The sequence below is a fragment of the Dreissena polymorpha genome, chromosome 8 (assembly GCF_020536995.1).
Source record: "Dreissena polymorpha isolate Duluth1 chromosome 8, UMN_Dpol_1.0, whole genome shotgun sequence".
In the NCBI taxonomy this organism is placed as follows: Eukaryota; Metazoa; Mollusca; class Bivalvia; order Myida; family Dreissenidae; genus Dreissena; species Dreissena polymorpha.
In genome coordinates this window covers 31,606,243-31,630,135 of record NC_068362.1, presented here as the reverse complement: position 1 = coordinate 31,630,135, position 23,893 = coordinate 31,606,243, and the positions used below count along the sequence as shown (strand labels likewise).

The 23,893-nt window shown below is 33.7% G+C and overlaps 1 protein-coding gene across 2 annotated transcripts in view; it reads right to left on the bottom strand.

Moving 5' to 3' along the window:
- Nucleotides 1-23,893, bottom strand: part of LOC127841392 (uncharacterized) — a 605,785-nt gene that overhangs the window by 353,112 nt on the left and 228,780 nt on the right. Inside the window, exon 6 of one of the 2 annotated variants that reach the window (XM_052370209.1) lies at nt 886-13,974. The exons of the other annotated variant lie outside the window; for it this stretch is intronic. Coding sequence (XP_052226169.1) covers nt 12,095-13,974 — 1,880 coding nt within the window. The 3' untranslated portion in view covers nt 886-12,094. Of the gene's footprint in view, nt 1-885; nt 13,975-23,893 lie in introns of those variants that run through there. 2 annotated transcript variants of the gene reach the window in all.

The window sequence follows — 23,893 nt, the reverse complement described above, 5'->3', positions numbered from 1 at the left end:
TGTTATATCAATTGTACATTGTGTACAGCCAAATTCCAGCTTACTCTTAACTGCCTGAGTACACGCAGAAAGTGCGTTCAATAGGTCGCGTAATTCTGGCGGAGATTCGGGATTTTCGTAACTAAGAAGTTGTCTCCCATTCGGGTAGGTATCACGAGTATCCCGGGTAAAAAGCGGTTCGTCGTAAATGCGTATATGACTCATATCTGCGGATATGACCGAAAAGTGCGGATATGGACGAATACAGGCAATATCGACAATTTTTCTGCAATGTTTATTTCAATGTTAATTAAAAAAAACACAATTATCGTGTCTTGAGCATAGCTGATATTTTTTGTCTGAAAACCTTTAAGTTTAAATGTTTCAAGAATGATTATAACCATTATAGTTGCGATGTTATTGAAAAGCAATGCATGTCCCTAATATTTTAGATTTTTCGTTAATATTATGTTTTATAAGTGAATGTAACAGCTGTAATATTAGTCTTAAACATATAGGCTTCGTATTTAACTTATCGGGATATTGGATATGAACTGTTGAAATATTAACGAAACATCTACACTTTTACCGGGACATGCAATTCACTTTCACTTTCTGTAAAGGCAACATATAGTGTGACTAGCCACAATATTTGGGTGGTAACTGCCGCCCTACGGCCCAATCAACTACCCATATATAATATGCTTTAACTAGTCTAAAATAAATTAAATGTACAACAAAATTTTAATTTTAATGTGTAAGCAAGCTTTTGAATAATCGTAAAAACCCAAATGTAACAACGTATTACTAACTGCATGAATGTGCACTTTGATTTTGAAGTGGCAATTTTGGTGCCTTGATTCAAATTATTATATATGTATGAATCGATTTAAAACCAAAAACACACATTTTTTATACATTTATTGCTAGTATGTTGAAGCTATTATACCACGCATGCATATACATGTAAATATTCAGTAAATGTCATGGCGTCTTGGGGCTTTGATTAAAACAACTCTCATTCGCTACTGCTTGCCTTTTAACCCTACGCGTGTTCGTTTACGTCTTGAGCGATTTTAAGAGAAATATATACGACTCTCTATAATTGAGAGCGAGATAATTAAAACTATCGAACAATCATATTCCTCTAATGGTACTTTGTCCAAAAACCTAACACATGTATTTACAAACAGCTAAAGCCAGAATTGAAAACCCCGATTCAAATATGCGAACTTATTATTGAACACTTTTATGACTACTTGCGCAAATGCGCTAACGGATACTTTACGTAGATATCGCTCATAGCAGTTTTAACGCATCTTTATTTTTCACGCGAAAGCAGAAGTGTCGAGTGCAGGTTATGAATGTTAGTACAATGTATTTTATTTTATCTTGATATAATCGTTAAATCCGTTTCTTACGAATGGAATGTTATGTATTAAACTTCTAGAAAATACATAATTAAAAACTGTTTTAGTTTCCCTAAAGCCGCAAAACACCATTTCAAAAAACATCTTATAGTAAGTATACAACTAATTTACGGGACATGCTTACAGATTTGGTTGCGTGCTCATCATTCATATCCTTAACCTGACAATTAGAAGTACATTCCAAACAAATAAATTTCAAATACACAAAAAGCATAAGGAGGGTGTTCAATAATTTGTTCTCTGGGCTTTCATTTTGTCCAATTACAGGTCCCCGTCGGTTACCTTTTGGCTATGTCGACGTAAAAAATGAATACGTTTAATATTTACACATGTCTTACTTTTGTAAGTGATTGACATGTTATCCCAAACTTCAATGAAAACAGCAGAACATTTAGTAATGTCCATTGAATCGTGTTATTTTAGCAAGTGTATCAATGTCCAATTTCAAACTATTTTTTGTTACGAAACATGTTTGCAGTTGTATCATTTCACTCCAATTTATATACTTTTCTTATAGGATTTGAAATTTTAGGGGATCATTCGATTTGAATCTTCTTGGCGATCTGTGAACATGTCCCTCATAAACAAAAACATGCAAACATGACTAAAACTAAAACACACTTAAACAAGACAGTTATGTGTTGTGGGTCTTTAGATATTGATTCTGTATTCATCGGATTTAAACCAATAACATCCAGTCTTTAATACCCAAAATAATCTGGAATATAAGCAGACACAACATCTGATTGTTCAAGCATTCAAATGATTTTGACTTTGGGTGCACATTTACGCACACTTGATTCGATATTCACATTAATAACATCGCCGTTAACTGCCTTGTATACATATGCTATATTAATGACCTATCATTATTTATATCTAAGACTCAAAGCATTGTTCCAATACAAAATACATTTATACACGTGATGAGCGTTTATATTGCTTAATAATTCATAGTGTAGCTACAGCAAAACCAAAGCCATATTTGTTTACGTACTTGTAAAATATATTATAACATATTAAACGTTATTTTTGTGTAACTTTGTTATTATACATACTTGCACAATGTTTTGCTGGTAAACACGTTTAAAGAACTATTTTTGCAAAATAAACTATACGATAGAATACAAAATATAAACTATATAATACTACTACTGCTTCTTATAATAATAATAATATATATAATACAATACTTCAAATGAGTGCATAGCTATTGCAATCACACGGGACGTAATGTAATGTGTTATAATTTGATTCTTATACAGATAGACGGTTTTATAGAAAAAAATCGTATACACTTACTATTCCGCGTGCACTGTTTTAACGAAAAGCAAAGGTCAATTCTCAATACACATCCTCTATGCGGAACATGTGTGCGATCAATATCAAACTCATTAGGTAAAAGTCTTTAAACAGTGTATATAGTTACTTTGTCATTTCTGTTCGAAACCTGTTCGAAAAACAACGGAGCGTATATTACAAAGTAAGTCGAATTCAACTCTATCCGTTAATGTTTTGGTGTAACTATAACACTATTGACACTTGATTTAACCATCCCTTCTTACGATGTATTCTTGAACGTTTTTTTTGCATGTTAAGATCTGACGTAAATTCAAGACATTTTAATTCCAGCCCATCAAATACGTCCACATTTGTGATTGCGTTAACAAAAACATGAGAAATGAACATGATATAATATCAATCAATCAAAATGTATACATAAGCTATGAAATCAGGATTTCATAATTTTATAATGCATTACAACTAAAATAAAAAGAGAACTGTTTGTGAAGACCAATGCCCCCTACTGAGCTGCTTTGAAGCCATATATTTGACCTTTGACCTTAAAGGATGACCTTGACCTTTCACCACTCAAAATGCAGCTCCATGAGATACACATGCATGCCAAATATCAAGTTGCTATCTTCAATATTGCAAAAATTATGACCAAGGTTAAAGTTTTGGGACAGAATGACAGACAGACAGAATGACAGACAAACAGGCCAAAAATAATTTACCCCTGATCATTCGATCCGGGGGCATTAAAAGTAGTTAAAACATAAACAAATTTCTACGTTGTGACGCAATTGAATTTTGTGCGTTATTTTCTGTAGTAAATATTTATATACTTATGTTAAGCTAACAAGAAAAAATGATAACCCAGTCTAATTATAAAATGCAGATACATATTTTTTCCAGTTACTTTCAGTAAGTCAATAGGTTATGGTTATTTTGTTTGCTAATAGATTTTATTAGCAAGCAAAATAACCATAACCTAATGACTTTATTAACATTCAGTTTGCAGACATTGTTTTGTATGCAATCTCATTTTTGTAACTATACAAAACCATGTATCTGCTTAGTTCCGAAGTCAAAAACATTAAAATAATTGAATTATGAGTGTGTGGTGACAAACAATTAACATAATGACCAATTTAATTTAATAAACAAATTGTGCTTAGTTTTTTTAAAATATGAATCTTGAGATGTGCCTTTTCCATTCGTTTCTTATAGTAAGTCTAATCATCCATTTTTTAAACACATAAGTGTGTACTTTGTTTATAATTTCTAATACGATAAACAAATACATTACACGCATTAACATATCTACACCATGAAGGAATTGGCTACTCCTAAACAATACGGCTTTCATTATCATATACAATCCAATTGTATTAACTTTGTAATCATGTTGTCTCCTTGTTGTGGATTATATAATACATGTAGTTGTTAGAACCAACTTTAAACCTGCACAAGGATAATTGATTGTATACATACCTAAATAGCATCTCAAAAGACGAACGTTTGACACAAACATAAGCAGGAAAAATCGATGAATGAATGTACATTATTAATATTATCGTACAAATTTAAAATACAAATACAATTTGACGCTATATTTTAACACAACGATATAATGGTTATACAATTATATTTGAATATACAATAAAGCATGTTTTGGAAATGTTGATAAAATAATAAATTTGATATACTCTTAAAATAAAACGTCGAACATGAGTAGTAGTTCAGCGATTATTTGACTGACTTTTTTAATTTGGGTGCTGTTGATACGTCAACAACTACATTAACTTTGCATACATCCATTATCGCTAAACATGTACTGCTGATTCATTTGATAACTTCATTGCGTTTGGACTAACAGCAACTATATAATTTATCATCAATGTTTGTGTATTAACACCAATAAATGTCGATGTTCAGTAACTGATGTGTATAAATCGAAACAAAAATGAACACCATACATTGCACTTTTTGTAAAGATCTATAAGAAGAATTGTAAAAAAGATCTGCTGACCTGTTTTATTAAGGGCGTTATTTTTGCACTGTCTTTTAGATGGCGATGTGTACACCTTACAGCCTGATATACTTGGTCGCAAGTGTTTTGTTATTTTCAAACAAAATCGGCTAATAATGTTTCACTACAGATTTACTTTATTAATAAAAAAAACTACCTATAATAGTTACTTGTTACCTTCACAAGTATGTAGGCAAATTATATACAATATAAAATTAACAAAACAAATGATACATACAAAAATGAAAACACAGAGGAAAATTATGTGAAATCTTGGTAAATACTTCATTCATTGTTTTGTTAGTGTCATTTTCGCAAATATCTTAATTTCGCTATGAAACTACTTACACTTCAACACCGTTATTTCGAACACCGATAATCCGAAGTCACCATTATTTCGAAGTATTTCCCGGGTCCCGATTTTGTTTCTTCTTTGTTTAATGTAAAATTTAATTGTTAATCCGAACTTCGTTAAACCGAAGAAATCGTTAATTCGAAGTGATTCTGTCGGTCCCAACACTATAATTCGCACCTAATTATCAATCTTTAATCCGAAGTCAAAACTGCAAAACATTGAGCGTAATTTCACACGTCAAAAACCGATAATTACACATTTATCGTCTGCGACTCATCGACTTAATCGGTCAGCGATCAGCGGACGCAGTACTTAAAAGATTAATCCAGCGACGACGACGAGGCCGACAACACAAGAATGAACATGATATCCAATTAATGTGTGACCGCATCAACGACGTAAGGCAGTTCTGCGAGCAAAACACGGGCGGAAGTAAATTGTTGAATGTCCTTGACAAATTGGAGAAATATGTTACATGCGTCCAGTTTATTGCTGCTAACGCCGATGTTCAGAGAGACATCGCGTCTTTAAAAAAAAAAGTTAATTCATTTCCGAAAATGTACTCATATTTATTTTATGATTTCCGGTGGTTTATAGAGTAATATCAGTGAACTAAAACTGATAATTTCACTGTTTTAAACAGTGAAAATTATCAGTGAAAATTATCGATAATTTTCACTGTTGACTGTAAAATGACGTCATTTTTTTAAGAAATGACGTCATTATCCCGGCGAAATTCTTTAGTTAAACTCTTTAACAATGTGTATTAACTGTGAAAATAAAAGCACAAAATAAAAAGAAAATGTGTTGGATTCGGTGGAATATCGATTTTAATTCACTCGTGATCATCGAAAAAATATATTTTCACTCGTGGCTGCGCCACTCGTGAACATATTGTTTTCAATGATCACTCGTGAATTAAATTCGATAATCCACCGAATCCAACAAATATCCTCTATGTATTTACATGTATTATTTTATATGTTCTGTAATTAGAGAAAAATAAAAAGAAGAATAAACAATCGTTTTATTCCTCCGTTTGTTACAAATAGAAATCTATTGCTATCTGACTAGTTTACGTTTTTAAGTAAAACCATTATTAATATTAGCGTGTAATCGAACCATGCGAATTCCACAACGGTTTATTTGTACAGAGTCAAAGAAGTCTTATGTCAAATGTTTATTTCGAATAATCGTTAATCCGAAGTTTGTTTTCCGGTCCCGACGACTTCGAAATAACGGTGTTGAAGTGTATCTCATAATTATTTATGTACAACAATTTGCAAAATTGTTAAATTCTAAAGTTAGCATGTTATTAAACAACGTCATGATATCCAAAAGTAAAGCTTTAAAAGGTTAAAATATGCATATACAGGCAAAAGTAAATATCGAAAATTAAAAACAACGTTTTACGTAAAAAAGATAGTCATTTACACTGTTCACACACATTATAACACACAGGATATCTGCCACCAATATTGAACATGTTTTTGAAACACCCTTAATCATCTGCTTATAATGATTGATGGGTATTTTAGTGTATATTATACATAATGCAATATAAATTTTCAAATGACATTACAAGACGAATTCAAATAATTAAAGTAATTTGAAATGTAATCTCAAGCACCACACTTAACAGTGTGTGCACAAGTAGGACTGCTATTGTGACAAATTGTTTTTGTGCATCGATCAAGCCTCACTTTCTCAATACCCACCATATCTAAACACACAGATGATATTTTTGGTGTTATTCTACTTAGTATCTGGAAGGAAATAACAAAATTAAATAAATCGTACAAACACGTCACTGTTTATTTAAATGTTTCTGGTACTAAACATGTTTCGGCCGTAGCCTTCATCAGTAGTACATTAATATAAACAAATACAAAGGAAGTGAAGTCAACGTCATACAATAACGTAACGTCGTTTGGCGGAAAAATATATAGTACATAATATTACATAATACAAAGATGGATCATTGCTGATACAACAGTCTATTGATCACACTTATTTTATTTTTACTTGGGGGGGGGGCTTTATCAATACATATTATTGCAATAAGATATGTCTAGAGACAACGATCACAAAGGACGCATACACATGTAACTGCATTAGAAATATGGGCACATGTATTGTTATGGAAAGCTTAACATGTCATGAGGTGCAGACAACTCATAAAGCAACAACACAATAACCACTGACAAGTACATTTACGAAGTTTGATTTAAGGACGCAATACAGCACATCTTTACTTAGCATGATGTATAAAACATATCAACTTGAATAAAAAAAGAAACACCAAGCGGTATATCCAGCAATTAACTATACAGACACTTAAGTGTGTCCTATTTGAATATATATACATGGTTTTTCTCATCAACGCATTATTTACACACGTTACAGTTACACGTTATGGTAAACTGTTAACTATGAAGGAAAACAACTAAGACAGCATTTAACAAAATATAAAAAATCAATGAAACTACCGATCACTACCATTGTATATCAATAAAATTAATTAAAAATGTTATGATACTTTAGGAGTAAATTGGACCAAAACACATAACATAACAGGATTTTCAATTTTCTAAGTATAAAAGGGGCCTTAATTCTGTCAAATTGTCAGTCAGAGTTACATTACTTTGCCTGCACAGTCCCTTTATGATAGTTTGTAAGTGTTGCAAGTATGAAAGCAATAGCTTTGATACTTTAGGAATAAAGTGGATCTAAACACAAAACGTAACCAAATGTTCAATTTTCTAAGAATAAATAGGGGCATAGCTCTAAAAATAATGCTGACAGAGCTATGCGCCTTGACCTATTTTCTTTTTGCCATAAAGAGGTATTCCAATTTTGAGTTAATTATCTTTGATAGTGTTAAAGTTATTTGACTTGATAAAAATCTTTAACCAACGCCGACGCAAAGAAGTATAGCTCTCATTTTTCTTCGAAAAGTCGAACTATAACACAAGCGATACTGATAAGAGGTAACTGTCTCACAATAAAACAATATGACAAATACATTCTAATTAATATAAAGAACCTTCACATGAACCTGAACCAAAGCTGTTGAAACTGAATGGCATTTAACATAAGGCAAGTGGATTTCATTGATAGATCTTAAAGGTTCTTGTCAAAGACTCACACTATTTAACATACGGCAAGTGGATGTCATTGATAAATTTTAAAGGTTCTTGTCAAAGACTCACACCATTTTACATAAGGCAAGTCGATGTAATTGATAAATCTTAAAGGTTCTTGTCAAATATAAAGAAGTGAAACTCCAGCTGCTGGAGCAGTATTGAATTCTCATTGTATTCAATTAGTTGGTCCTTTATTAAAGGCAAGTGACCAATTGCCAAAAAAGTACAAAACAGCAAAAAACAGCATTTGGAAGTAACTGATAAAATGGAATAGAAAAAATATAAGGTGCCACAAGTAAGCACGTACGATTTTTCTACTCTATATACAACGCTTCCTCATAATAAAATCCAAACTTGTTGTTTTTTTAATTGAAATAATATTTGGTAGAGAGAAGTGTTCATATCTGGCTTTAAGCACTAAAACAGCTTTTTTACTAATCAGATTTAAGATAATTACATCATTTGGACTTGTCTTGACTTTTGTGCAGCACTTACTTTCCTTCTAGAAAACTTATTCGTTGAATTTAATGGTAAAATATTTAAACAAATTATCGGCGTTCCTATGGTTACTAATTGTGCGCCACTTACATAAGGCGAGTGAATTTCATTGATAAATCTTAAAGGTTCTTTTAAAAGACTCACAACATTTAACATAAGGCGAGTTGATTTCATTGATAGATCTCAAAGATTCTTGTCAAAGACTCACATACTTGAGCCTCGCTGTGGGAATACGGGGCGTAATGCATTCGCGTAAAGTGTCTGTCCAAATAATCCCAGATAAGCCTGTAAAGTCCGCACTGGCTAATAAGGTACGAATCTTGTCGCTTTTATGGATTGTTTCGAATAAATGAAGTCTCTTCTAAATTTAAAATTGAAATTCCAGGTAAAGCGAAATTTGTCGTCACCGGTTAGACTGTGCTGACTACGCAGGCTAATCTAGGACGACACTTAATTCGCATGCATTAAATCCAGTTTTCAGAGAGCGCGGCTCATTTCAAAAAGAAGGTTATTTTAAGCTAAGTATTTATTACATTGTTGATGTACTTAAAGGTGTTTTTTTACATCCACTGCAAAATGTTTATTTTTATAAATCAACAAGTTGTCTCGTGGAAAATATCTAATTTCACAGAAAAACGCGATAGTAGTAAAATTGTCATGAAAGAAATGTACCGACTGCATGCACAATATCGATTAAGGTAATGAATTGCAGTACCAACATGCACACTATCGATTAAGGTAATGTATTGCAGTACCAACTTGCACACTTTCGATGAAGGTAATGTATTGCAACAAACATGCACACTATTGATTTAGGTTATATATTGCAGTACCAACATGCACATTATATTAATTTATATTAAGGTAATGTTTTGCAGTACCAACATGCACAATATCGATTAAGGTACTGTATTGCAGTACCAACATGAACACTATCGATTAAGGTACTTTATTGCAGTACCAACATGCACACTATCGATTAAGGTAATGTATTGTAGTACCAACATGCACACTATCGATTAAGGTAATGTATTGCAACAAACATGCACACTATCGATTAAGGTACTGTATTGCAGTCCCAACATGCACACTATCGATTAAGGTAATGTATTGCAGTACCAACATGCACACTATCGATTAAGGTAATGTATTGCAGTACCAACATGTACACTATCAAGTAAGGTAATGTATTGCAGTACATGTACCAACATGCACACTATCGATTAAGGTAATGTATTGCAGTAGCAACATGCACACTATCGATTAAGGTAATGTATTGCAGTACCATCATGCACACTATCGATCCAGGTACTGCACTGCAGTTTACATCTAAAAAAGTGCTCATTTTTTTCTGACTTTAAATGAGAAGAATATATTGAACAAGTTAATGTGTTCAATTTGACGATTTTACCAAACAAATCGAAAATACATGTATATACATTTATGCGAGAAAAGAGGGATCATGCAACATTTTAAAAGATCCCTGTATAAGGAGAATATCCCATCGATATGCCCCTTTCAAAAAATAACTTTTCTATGGAAATATGTAGACTTACGATTGAAACATAACACGCAGTGTGCACAATGAGTCGATAACACAATTTTGTACATGATGAATTCTAACATGAGACAAAGTAGGATATGATGAATGCTAGTAGTATATGATGCATTATTACATGAAACAAAGTAGTATATGATGAATTTTAACATGCCACATAGTAGTATATGATGAATTCTAACATGCCACAAAGCAGTATATGACGAATTCTAACATGCCACAAAGTGGTTTATGATGAATTCTAACATGCAACAAAGAAGTATATGATGAATTCTAACATGCCACAAAGTAGTATTTGATGAATTCTAACATGCAACAAAGAAGTATATGATGAATTATAACATGCCACATAGTAGTATATGATGAATTCTAACATGCAACAAAGAAGTATATGATGAATTCTTACATGCCACAAAGCAGTATATGATGAATTCTAACATGCCACATAGTAGTATATGATGAATAATAACAAGCCACAAAGTAGTATATGATGAATAATAACATGCCACATAGTAGTATATGATGTATTCCTACACGACACCAAGTAGCATATGATGAATTCTCACACGACACGCCGTTTGATTTCAATATGATGAATTCTAACATGCCACATAGACGCATATGATGAATTCTAACATGGAGCAAGAAAGTATATGATGAATTCTTACATGTCACAAAGAAGTATATGATAATTTCCTACACCACACAAAGTATTATATGATGAATTTTAACACGACACGCGGTTTGATTTCAATATGATGAATTGTAACATGTCACAAAGTATTATATAATGAAATATAACGCGACACGCGCTTTGATTTGAATATGATGAATTCTAACATGTCACAAAGTATTATATAATGAAATATAACGCGACACGCGCTTTGATTTGAATATCATGAATTCTAACATGTCACAAAGTATTATATAATGAAAGATAACGCGACACGCGCTTTGATTTGAATATCATGAATTCTAACATGTCACACAGTATTATATAATGAAATATAACGCGACACGCGCTTTGATTTCAATATGATGAATTCTAACATGTCACAAAGTATTATATAATGAAATATAACGCGACACGCGCTTTGATTTCAATATGATGAATTCTAACATGTCACAAAGTATTATATAATGAAATATAACGCGACACGCGCTTTGATCTGAATATGATGAATTCTAACACCACACGCACTTTGATTTCAATATGCTACATTATAACAGGACACGCGGTTTCATTTCCATTGAAGGAATTGATCACAGTTTATTCAACACATGTTGCAAAGTACTAATTGAAAATGTATAAATTTAGAAACGTTTGCTTACATGAGCACTAAATCAAATCTGAATACTTTTTTCTTTTGAAACATGTAATGTATTGAATTACACATTGTATAAATGCTATTTAGTTATTGTGTTGTGATTGATAAAGTCTATGTAACGTGTCCTTGAGTTTGTTGGCATGCTACTTGTTACATTTATGAAGCAGCGATAAACATGGCGCAAATTGCGCTTTCAGCTCAATGTGACTGAACCTGTCGTTATTTTAGTACACATTGTATAACTGCTATTTAGTTATTGTGTTTTTATTGATCAAGTCTACGTAAAGTTCGTGTTAATGTATTACTTATTGAAAAAACTGAGCATCGAACATATTGTGCGTATTTCTCACACACAAGCATTAAGTGAAAAAAGACTTCAGTCGTAATTCAAACGTGCAACAACTGTTCTAGACATATATTTTGATACAATCATGTCTTGAAGACGCATGCATTCATGTTTTGATTGTCTTACGGACATATGTATTCAAGAGTTTGAAGCTGCATGACTCTGCACTCGCATGGAAATTCGATTTTTGATTCTTATATCTAGAAATTTGAAGTCACTATCTAGATGTCGAACGAATAAGTCATAAGTGTCATCATCAACAATGCCATCATCATAATCATCATTCTCAACAGCAACATTGTCACGTACCGACCAGGCAGAATCAGCAGACTCATACCATCTATCGGCACGTATCCGGTCTAATATTCGGAATCGCTTCACTGTGATATTCCTCTGTACAGTCAGTTCTAGTTGGACAGGGATATATTCCTCAGGAGGAAATAGAGTTGTCCGACTCCGGTTATCTTTATATATGCATCGTGCACAACCGAATTCCAGCTTGCTCTCAACTGTCTGAGTACACGCAGACAGTGCCTTCACTAGGTCGCGTAATTCTGGCGGAGATATTCCGGTACAGTAGAAATTGAAATACTTCAATGACTGAGGTAGTTGTAGGTCGATATATGCAAATACATGCAATGTAAGCGTTTCAAGCAGCGTTAGTGATGATATTGACTGTGACAACAACTCAGCATTGTTTACCTTCAAGCTTTCCTGCACACCACTTAAACTCAGACGCGTGATATGCAGACCACGCAGAGAATCCCACAAATTAAAGTTACGACTCACTCTCATACTAAGCGTTTCCAGATCCCACAAATTAAAGTTACGACGACTCACTCTCATACTAAGCGTTTCCAGCTGTATAAGCGATTGAAATAGCTGCGAGCAATGCCAACTCGTGCATTCTTCTAACCCAAAAAACATGTAACCATTCAGACTCAGACTCTTGATATTCAGCCCGTGGAAGGCCTGAAAAAAAGCGGAAGCCTCAACTTTAGACCAGTCCGTAATTCCAATACTAAGCGTTTCCAGCTGTGTAAGCGATTGAAATAGCCGAGACCATGGTTTTGTAAACGTCAGCTGTCCATTTCCCATGGAATCATTCAGACTCAGACTCTTGATATTCAGTCCGTGGAGGGCATCACACAGACCGAGATGACTGCCATACTCCACTCTAATATTTAACGTTTCAAGGTGTGTTAGAGAAGCTAGAAACTGTGCAAACGACGATAAATTATGCACATCTCTGTAATTCAGACTCAAACTCTTGATATTCAGATTATGTAGAGCCTCCCAAAGACCGGGACTTTCGTTGCTTTGCAGCAGACTGATCTTTTCCAGCTGTTTGAGCGAAAATAGCAACTTCTGCAGCGATGCCACGTGATTAATGTCCAAACCTTCTCCACTGCCAAACAGACTCAGACTTATGATAGGCAGACCATGCATAGCATCCATCAGATAGGGCTGGGCATTCAGGTATATAAAAATAGTTTCCGTGTTGTTTGATAGGAGAGCCTGCGACAACATTGATACATTATTTACTATCGGACCATACCACACACTATTTAACACATTATCTAGACTTAGTGTCACACGATTGATAGTAAGGCTGTTCAGAGCATCCCACAGACTGGGATCGATATCATTCCGTGCATTCAGTTGAATGTTAAGGGTTTCCAACTGTACTGACTTAAACAACAACTCTACAACCTGGGCGTCCAATACTTCACAATAATCCAGGTTTGTGAGATTCAGACATTTGTTTACGTCCGTCGCTATTGACGCATCTATCATCCTATTGAATGCGCCCTCTATACGCGATGATATGTCACATTGGTCCAGGCCCACCTGTACCTCATGGTCCAGTGTCAGAAGCGTACTGAACAAACTGTTAAGCCAAGTGGAGGAACACTTGATATGCCCCAATGAAATGTGTTTAATAGAGGACAGTACTGGATTTGAACTTTCTAGAACAATCCAGACCGGCTGTTCTGATCTAGCAGCACTGTCAGAATCTGTAAATATAATTACATTCATAATGGTTAAGATCAAACTTAGTTATTTATTATTCGCTTTGTATTTCTTGATCGCAGAACATATATAATAGTTGCAATTTCGTTCGCATTTGCACTGGATATCATTAAATATGAACAATGTTGCAAACTAGAAATCTGTCCGAATATGTAAGGAGTTTACTTGTTATAACATTGTCTACGGGTAATACGTATTGTATAAATGTCTATATGTCTATGTCCATTACGTCTTTATATATTAGGCAAGCAATTCGACATACAAGTACAGGGGCCGTAGATCTGGACCTAGCTTTTGAACCTGGCAATACACACTTTGTGGGCCCTGTGTATATAATAAGAGTTTAGATTTAACTTTTATGAAAACTGTGATCCTATCTTTCACCCATCAAAACATCATTATTCATATTAGTTCAGGTTGCGATGTCCTCCGTTTAAATACAACTGTGCAGAATATCCAATCTGGAAAAAACTGTATACTCGTCCTCCTCATCATCATAATACGTTAATATATAAAAACATATACATGGAGGCAATAACTAGCAGAAGTGAAGTAATACATGACACCTTCGCTTTTTCGCCTCGGACAAATATTTTGTCTACAGCTCAGACTTATATTAACCATAGGGGCCAATATGATCCATATATCCATGTGTTTGTTATATGGTAATCATATGCCTTCGGAAGACGGTCAGTTCTTACTCAATAGGCATAATCTGAACAAAAGTTTAATACCAAAATCTGCAAAGATGATTAAATGCATAACAGTTAAGATCAAACTTAGTTATTTATTATTCGCGTTGTAATTCTTTACAGCAAGATATATATTACAATTGAAAGTACGTAAACAATTGCACTGAATGTCATTAAATATAAAAAGAAGTTGCAAACTAGCAATGTTTCCGAATCTGTAAGGATTTAGTGAATTTGTGAAAGCAGTGGACACAACGAACACGTATTAGATATGTAACCCATGCGATTAGTTAGGTGCTCATTTAGTCAATTCGTGTTGTTGACTATGTCTTTATGTATACGTTTTGATACATTGAATTACCACGCGATTCAACATGCATCTAAAGGAGCCGTAGATCTGAAACTATTTTTCGATCATGGCAATAACACTTTTTAGGGCCCTGTGTGAAGAATAAGATTTCAGTTAACATTTTTATGATAACTGGGATTTTATCATTCACTTAACACACTATCATTACTCACATTATTTCAGGTTGCGATGGTCTCAAATTCCAATGTGCAATGAAAATACGTATGTACTCCGCTCAAATGCAACATTTTAGATTACCAAATTATGAAACTTTGTAACATCGTCTTCATCGTCATTATCATCATATATTAATATATTAAACACATAAATAACTATCGCAAGTGAACGTATGCATCCCACCTTCGAATCTTTGCCTCGGATAAATAGTTGTTGTATATAGCTCATATTTTAAGTACACAAAGGGGCCAATATGGACCTAAATGACGTACCCATGTACCATGTGTTTGTTATACGGTAATCATATGCCCCCGGTTTATGGCCAGTTCTTACTCAATAAGCATAATTTGAACATAAGTTAAATACCAAATGTATAATCTCTGGGTCGTGAAGCTTCGCAAAACATTTATTTTATTTAAAGTCTATTTAAATACATGTATAACTCATAGGGCGCTACCTTTTTTTAACCATTTGACCATTATATTTACACTAACGTTTTAGAGGAAAACCACTATCTGATAAAACATCCATTTTGGGTATATGTAGTTTCAGGGACAATACTTTTTGAAGTAATAATATATAAATCACTTGATAATTTGAGCATGGCCGTATTTGATCCCAGTGAGATGACGTTTACAAGCGTGCCGATGAGCACGATACAGTGCTACATATCACATATAACACCATTTGGTCTTGCTGATTCAAAAATTCTCTTTAAATGTCATTTTATTACTAAAGTATGCATAAAACATGATGAACATAATCACACCAATATTTCATTAAACTGTGTATTGGACCATTTTATAATGTTTCATATCAAATATCAAATCTATGAGACGCTTCCTTGCGAGGAAGATGTTTTTCACTGATTATCACCCAGCAGTCGACCAAAAAGATTTTGAAAACGTTCGAAGAAAGTCACTCAATGAGCGTTTAGGGAATTCTAAAGAAATAATATCCGCCAGTCCATTCATGTTGCCAAATGACAATAACATATTGCTAAATGACAATTGCATACTGCTAAATGACAATTGCATACTGCTAAATTACATTTGATTTTTGCTTTTTTTATTTGTTACAAAATAACTGCGTCTTCCTTACGTCTTTATGCTTGTTTCTATCAGTTAGTGAAATAGCGCATGCCTACTTCTTTTTAATGTAAAGTCGATGTATGTTAAAGGGATCTTTTCACGCTTTGGTAAATTGACAAAATTGAAAAAAGTTGTTTCAGATTCGCAAATTTTCGTTTTGGTTATGATATTTGTGAGGAAACAGTAATACTGAACATTTACCATGCTCTAATATAGCCATTATATGCATCTTTTGACGATTTTAAAACCTTAAAATTATAAAGCGTTGCAACGCGAAACGATTGAAAAAATTGGAGAGTTCTGTTTTTGTCGTTAAATTTTGTGAAACTACGAAGATTGCTTATATAAGGTATAAAATATGTCTAGTATGTGTACTCGGCGGAATAGCTCAGTAGGTTAAAGCGTTTTTACTTCAGGACTCTGGCAGGACTCCAGGGGTCACTGGTTCGAAACCTGCTCCGGGCAATGTTCTTTTCCTTTTTTTTATTTTATTCTTGATTTTTTACTGGAGCTTTTACGATCCAATGTTTACATTTATCAATATAAAGCATTTAATGAATACGTTAAAAAATGCCAAAATCTGTGAAAAGGCCCCTTTAATAATGTATTCTATTCTCTCGAGTAAATGACAAATGAATTAAATCTGTTAAATTGTTCATGTGGCTATCTTCTTGTTGCTGAAATATTATCATTTTAATAGTAAGTATTGCTAGAAAATGGCATTTTTTGTAAGTTCTACTAAGCGAAATGAATAAGCACCAGGCAGCAGCTCACATGACGTAAACCGAATGCCGAATGCATTAACCCTTTGCATGCTGGGAAATTTGTCGTCTGCTGAAATGTTAAAGTCTGCTGACTTTCTAAAATTAGTATTTTCTTCGATTTTTTTTAAAGCATATTATCAGAATAGCAAAGAGTTTGGATCATGATGAAACGCCACGTTATGTGGCGTCTCATCTGGATCCCAACTGTTTGCAAAGGCCTTCAAGATTCGGTTCCAGAACTGAAAGAGCTAAGACGAATGCATTAGTAATACTGAATTCATACACGACGGAGAACCAGAGTTGTCGTTCGTTTACGGTTGTTTTCGCAAAAGGTTAATATTTAGAACGGGGTTGTATTATATATCTACCAGATGAATTACTCTACCGCGTCGTTTCGAACTTATTTTCCACTGTTCTTATTCAGGTAAAGGTTACTTGTTTAGTGTACTTGTTTATTAGGTAAATTGCATACAATTGTAATCTCTGCTTCGAACGTAGAGTTGTCATTTGGTTTGTGATTAAGGTCTATTTGAAGTTAATGGACGTACATGTAATCTTGTTTTCATTTGTAAACACGTCCCATAGTATTGTTGTAACGTAAGTGGGTTACGGTGATCAAAACGTCTAACTGTTGGCTTGTTTGAATTTAACTTTTAATTTCATTCTTTTTCATCGCATATCTTTGTAATATTGGTTTTTACTATTTTATTATCTAAGACGGCATGGAAATTCTTACAAAGAGCTAATTAAAATGGAAAGCAATGTAAAATAAGTATGCACAGTTACCTCATTTACAAACAAAAATAATTATGTTTTCTGGAATTAAATGGTTTCTCTTTTTCATTTCAATGTTTGCCTTAATGTAAGTAAAAAAACACAGGCAAAAAACATACAAACAAACACATCAAGATGTTAGTACATGTAGTATAATGGGGGGGGGGTGAAGATTTCGCATAAAGATGGTACTTAGATGATCAACGCAGATATGATCATATTTCTGTGAAAAATGTATATAAACTTATATCAGTCAGTGTAATATCTGACTACGTAACAGTTATTATATATCGATTCTATGATTATACTACAAAATGGTGACTTGTTTTTATAAATAAAAAAATAATGTACATGAATACATTTGCAGATATGAGCCAACAGCAAAGAGCAGCTGCTCTTTTAAGGCAGGCAGCAGATTTGTTGAATGTCAACACATGTGACAGGAGTACACAGTACCAGCACCTGCACCAGTAACCTTTGTCAGTAGCACAAGTGCTGCAAAGGCAATTTTGCACCCGACAGTAAAAGAAGGAGGCATGCACATGCAAATACAGGAACTGTGGCAGTGTCAGCACTGGACTATTACAACCAGGTGTAATCAGGTAGGCATCACTAAAGAGGCCTGTGCTAGATATTTTTGAACTACAGTCTATACCACACTAATTATTTTTTTACTGTAAAGATTTCTATTGTTTCATAATATTTATGCATATACATCTTATTTTACTGAGCAAACTTAAAGAAGTCATGTCTTATTGAATACTTCCTAATTATTGTTTACAAGACCTTCCTGTACTTTCAAGGTGTTCTTGAAACTCCCTACAAAATTAATGATTAGGAAAAATGCTTTTAGCAACTAACTCTAAAAAGGTTTATGGAATGAGTTACATAGTTTAGGATATTTCAAGCAAAATAATTCCCAAGTGTACCCGTCCTTTTTTCAATTGGGCAAAGACATCGCTGCAATACAGAAAATCAGATTCCACAACACGGCGTTTATAAGTACTGTATACAAATTAACATGTGTATCAAGTTGAGTCAAGTTCAAACTGCACAGGTTATACCGGTAATTGCTGGTATTAGTTATAGAATTAAACTGTTTTAGGCCCTTAAATCCAATGTTAATAACTATAAAAAGTTATCAGTTATACAATTGCATAAACTTAACGTTTCTTAATAAGGCCTAAGCTCTTGCATAGATCAAGCTAAATATTAAATGATATTAACTTTAAAAAGAAAAATGTGTTGCATTCACTTCCCTACTGTAAATGCAGGTTCCTGGTTACAACTAATGACCACCTGTCGAAGGGGATAGACTTAGTTATCAGGGAGAGACACCATCACGAAGGTGAATCAGATTAACTGGAGCTACAAGCAGCATAAGAAAACCCTTCAGGGACCAGTCTAAATGTTTCGATAATGATAATAGAGTGTGTTATGTGTTTTATTGCTTAGAATTTTGGCCACTCTGTATCCGATATCTAAAGTGGTATATTAAAACTTAGAAAAAAATAAGGTCAATCTTAATAAGAAACATTCCGCTAGTTGGAACAAATTGAACTGTTTATTTAATCATGCAGCAATTATGTTGTTTGCCCTTGGAGCATTTGGCATGCTTAAGCTCAAAATAATATTAGAGAAATTGAATTATTTCACATTATTTTACTTATCTTGCAATGATTTTACAAGCATCTTTTTCACACATCTTGTAGATTTGTAAGCAGATATGTTCTTGCTAGATTTCAATGGTTTAGTTGTTTTAGTAAAAATGTCTTGCCTTTCTATATTGATGTGCTGACATTTATACATTAGTTATAATTTGTTCGCAGTGAACAGCCTCGGTTAAGTATTCAATCAAATTGAGCCGTGTTCTGGGGAAATTGCTTTATGCATGTGTGTGAAGTGTCGTCCCAGATTAGCTTAATTGCTCCACATATGCTTATCTGGGACAACATTTTCGGCCTAGACTGGATTTTTTTTTTTCAAAATACTTTCTTTGAACGAAAAAATCTCATAAAACCAGAAAGTGTCTTCCATGATTAGCATGTGCTGACCGTACAAGTTAATCTGCGACAACACTTCAGGAACATGCATTAAACCCCCTTTTTCCAGAGCAATGGTAAATTTTATTTATTTCCTTTCAATATTAACATGCCCTTTATTTAAGAATCATACAGATTCTAAATGCCTATTTATTGTAAGCTGAATACTCAGTTATAACCAAGACGTGTCATATTAAAGATATTTGTTAAGACAGCCTGCCCTGAATTCAAACATTTAATGAGGTTATGTGCTTTTCCACACTTATTCTTTGTCTTTTATAAGTAAAAGGTAAACACTAGCAACAATATAATTTGATACCAAACTATTTTCCATATATATTACTTATTTAACATGAAAGAAGTTAAGATGTGTAAAAAAACAAAATGACGGGTTTTAATTTCTTTGTGATTTTATGCATTTATTTTACACAAATTATAAAACCATGATGAAGTATATGTAATTAACAAATATAATTCTGTTTATTTATTGTTCATCCAAGTATTTACATATAATCATACAGTAGTGCAATCTCACATGTAAATGTAGGTTTTTAACTTATATTGCACCAGTGCATATATTGTTTTGAAAACAATTGTATGATCATGTTAAAGTTGCATATGTCTAGTCATAAGCATTATGTGTGGGATACACTTGCAACAGGGCCAGAGTAATCATTTTGTTTTAAGATGATGTTTATGTAATGTGTGTTTCATCCTTATATTTATTTAACCAGTATTCCATGTAATACATATATTTCCTATTACAATTGTAAACAAGAGCACCGCCTTGCGGATGCAGACCGCTCATCTATTTTCTTTTTAAAGGTGAAGGGACTCTCATTTTCAATCACAAAGGAGGGAGGGGTGGAGTGAAGAGGGGTGTATAGTGTGGGGGTGTGGAATTTATTACATTATCTTCCAAAAATGAGAAAAAAATAAATCGGGGGGGGGGGATTCTTGGGTGCGATGGTTGGACGTTATTTACCGTTTCAAAAAAAAATAAAATTGGGGGGTGTGGGGTGGGGTGGGGTATAGTGTGAGGGTGTGGTGGTGATTTGTGAGATGAAAAAAAAAAATAGGGTGGGGGGGGGGGAGATTCGGGTGGGGGGAGAGAGGGTAGGGGGGATTCGTGGGTGCGATGGTTGGACGGTATTTCAAACATAAAATAATAAAAATAAATATTTGTGTTTTTTAACCGTTTGAAAAAATTTGGGGGTGGGGGGGTAAAGTGTGAGGGTGTGGTGGTCATTTGTGAGATGATCTTAAAAAAAAATTGGGGGGGGGGGAGGGAGGGGAGGGGGGGCACACGGGATGGTTTGGGTGGAGTCTTTTGTGGTATGTCAGGTAAGAGTAGTTTTTTCAAAGTATCAATCAAATCTAATCATAAATAAAGAAGTTATGGCAATTTTAGCAAAATTTGATAATTTGACCTTAAGAGTCAAGGTCATTCAAATGTCAAGGTAAAATTCAACTTGCCAGGTGCAGTAACCTCATGATATCATGAAAGTATTCGAAGTTTGAAAGCAATAGCCTTGATACTTAAGAAGTAAAGTGGATCGAAACACAAAATTTAACCATATATTCAAAGTTACTAAGTCAAAAAAAGGCCATAATTCCGTAAAAATGACAACCAGAGTTATGGAACTTGTCCTTTTACTGTACCCTTATGATAGTTTGCGAGTATTCCAAGTATGAAAGCAATATGTATGATACTTTAGGGGTAAAGTGGACCAAAACACAAAACCAATTTTTCAATTTTCTAAGTATAAAGGGCCCATAATTCCGTCCAAATGCCAGTCAGAGTTACATAACTTTTCCTGCACAGTCCCCTTATGATAGTTTATAAGTGTTGCAAGTATGAAAGCAATAGCTTTGATACTGTAGGACAAAACTTAACCAAATTTTCAATTTTCTAAGTATAAAAAAGGCACATAATTCTGTCAAAATGCCAGTCAGAGTTACATTACTTTGCCTGCACAGTCCCCTTATGATAGTTAGTAAGTGCTGCAAGTATGAAAACAATAGCTTTGATACTTAAGGAATAAAATGGACCTAAACACAAAACTTAACCAAAATTTTCAATTTTCTAAGTATAAATAGGGCACATAATTCTGTCAAAATGCACGCCAGAGTTATCTAACTTTGCCTGCCCAGTCCGCTCATGATAGTAAGTAAGTGTACCAAGTTTGAATGCAATAGCATTGATACTTTCTGAGAAAAGTGGACCTAAACGCAAAACTTACCAAAAATTTCAATTTTCTAAGTATAAAAAGGGCACATAATTCTGTCAAAATGCAAGCCAGAGTTATCTAACTTTGCCTGCCCAGTCCCCTCATGATAGTAAGTAAGTGTACCAAGTTTGAATGCAATAGCATTGATACTTTCTGAGAAAAGTGGACCTACACGCAAAACTTAACCGGACGCCGACGCCAACGCCGACGCCAAGGTGATGACAATAGCTCATATTTTTTTTAAATAGATTAGCTAAAATGTTATTCAGTAATTATATTATAATGACACTCTATTTCATCCTGGATAGCTTCATCCACAGTCATTACAATACACACAGCAACAACATAATTGAGCCATGGTCTGGGAAAATGGGTCTTAATGCATGTGTGTCAAGTGTTAATCAGGGCAAATTGGCATTGAAATTTTACCTTATTGGAATTGTTCGGTAAAAAAGTCTCTGGCGAAAGTGTCGTCCCTGATAAGCCTGACGGTACAGGCTTATCTGAGAAAACATTTTGAGCACATGCCTTGCAGAGTTCAATTTTCCCAGAGACAGACTCAAATGTTTAAGCAATGCACCATTCAAAAAATATATCCAATGAAGAGCAGCAAAGTGGTTTGCAATTTATTGAAAATCTCATAATTGTTCAAATAAAAAAAGATTTATTCATAATTTAAAACAAGATGCAATCATCTTTCCAAAACAACACCACAATTGGCATTTCATGTAAACTTTAAAAGGCTATTCACACTATATGATACATTAAACTGGTATTTATTATAAACAATACCATACTAAAGAAGCACATACAGTTCTCACTATTCTATTCATACCAAATCATATTGATTTCAACACCAACTACCATGATCAACATTCCCATTTGCATCTTTTAAAAGGTATAAGTATTTTAAATGCTATTTCAAAACACAACCTATCATGAAATCAAAATGTTGACTGTTGACGAGGCACTGTCATGTAAAGCTCTTTCTTGAAATGCACGTTTTTTAGTCATCAAGATAGAAAATTACAGTACCTCTCCGATTCCTTCAACATATATTGGTACATACAAAAAAACACAAACTCATACTGATGTAACATCCGGTGATATGCAGTCTGATTACTGGTTATCTGTTTCAAATTTCTTGAATCATTAACAGTAGTTTTCTAATAAACGTTAATTCATGTATTTACATGATTTTTAGTATATACATTTAGGAAATAATAATAGTACATAATGGTGTTATTAATCATGTCTTTTGCTTGTTCTAATCGAGCAATAATTAAAAAGCAGACGAGAACTCTTTCAAACCAAAACCCGTGATTAGTCATGATGCGGTAAATCTGACGAGAAAGAGACCCATGTGGTGTCGGTCACTTCACTGCCATCACTGCTTTTTGAGCAAGACCAAGGTCCTACAATGTTGAAAAATAATGTTTAAGAGCCTTGTCGCGCGAATGGATCTTAGAATTTAACTTCAACAGATGCGACCAGAAAAACTGCATCTGCCTACATGTCTGCCATAAAGTCACGTTAGGTTTCATGGTCTCATAAGGGGACATTTTGACTTCTTATAAGAGTGTACGGATGGCAGAGGCATATCTGAAGCACCGCGCTGATATGTCTTAAGACCTATTTTTGCAACAGCTTCTTAAGTAAATTTCTCCTTTAGACATTTTTTGTGATCAAAATCTCAAAGATAACAAGCTGGTATATATTTTTCATTACTTGTTTAAAATGTGGTAGAATATACTATTAAAGGGAAAATAAACAAAAACACTAC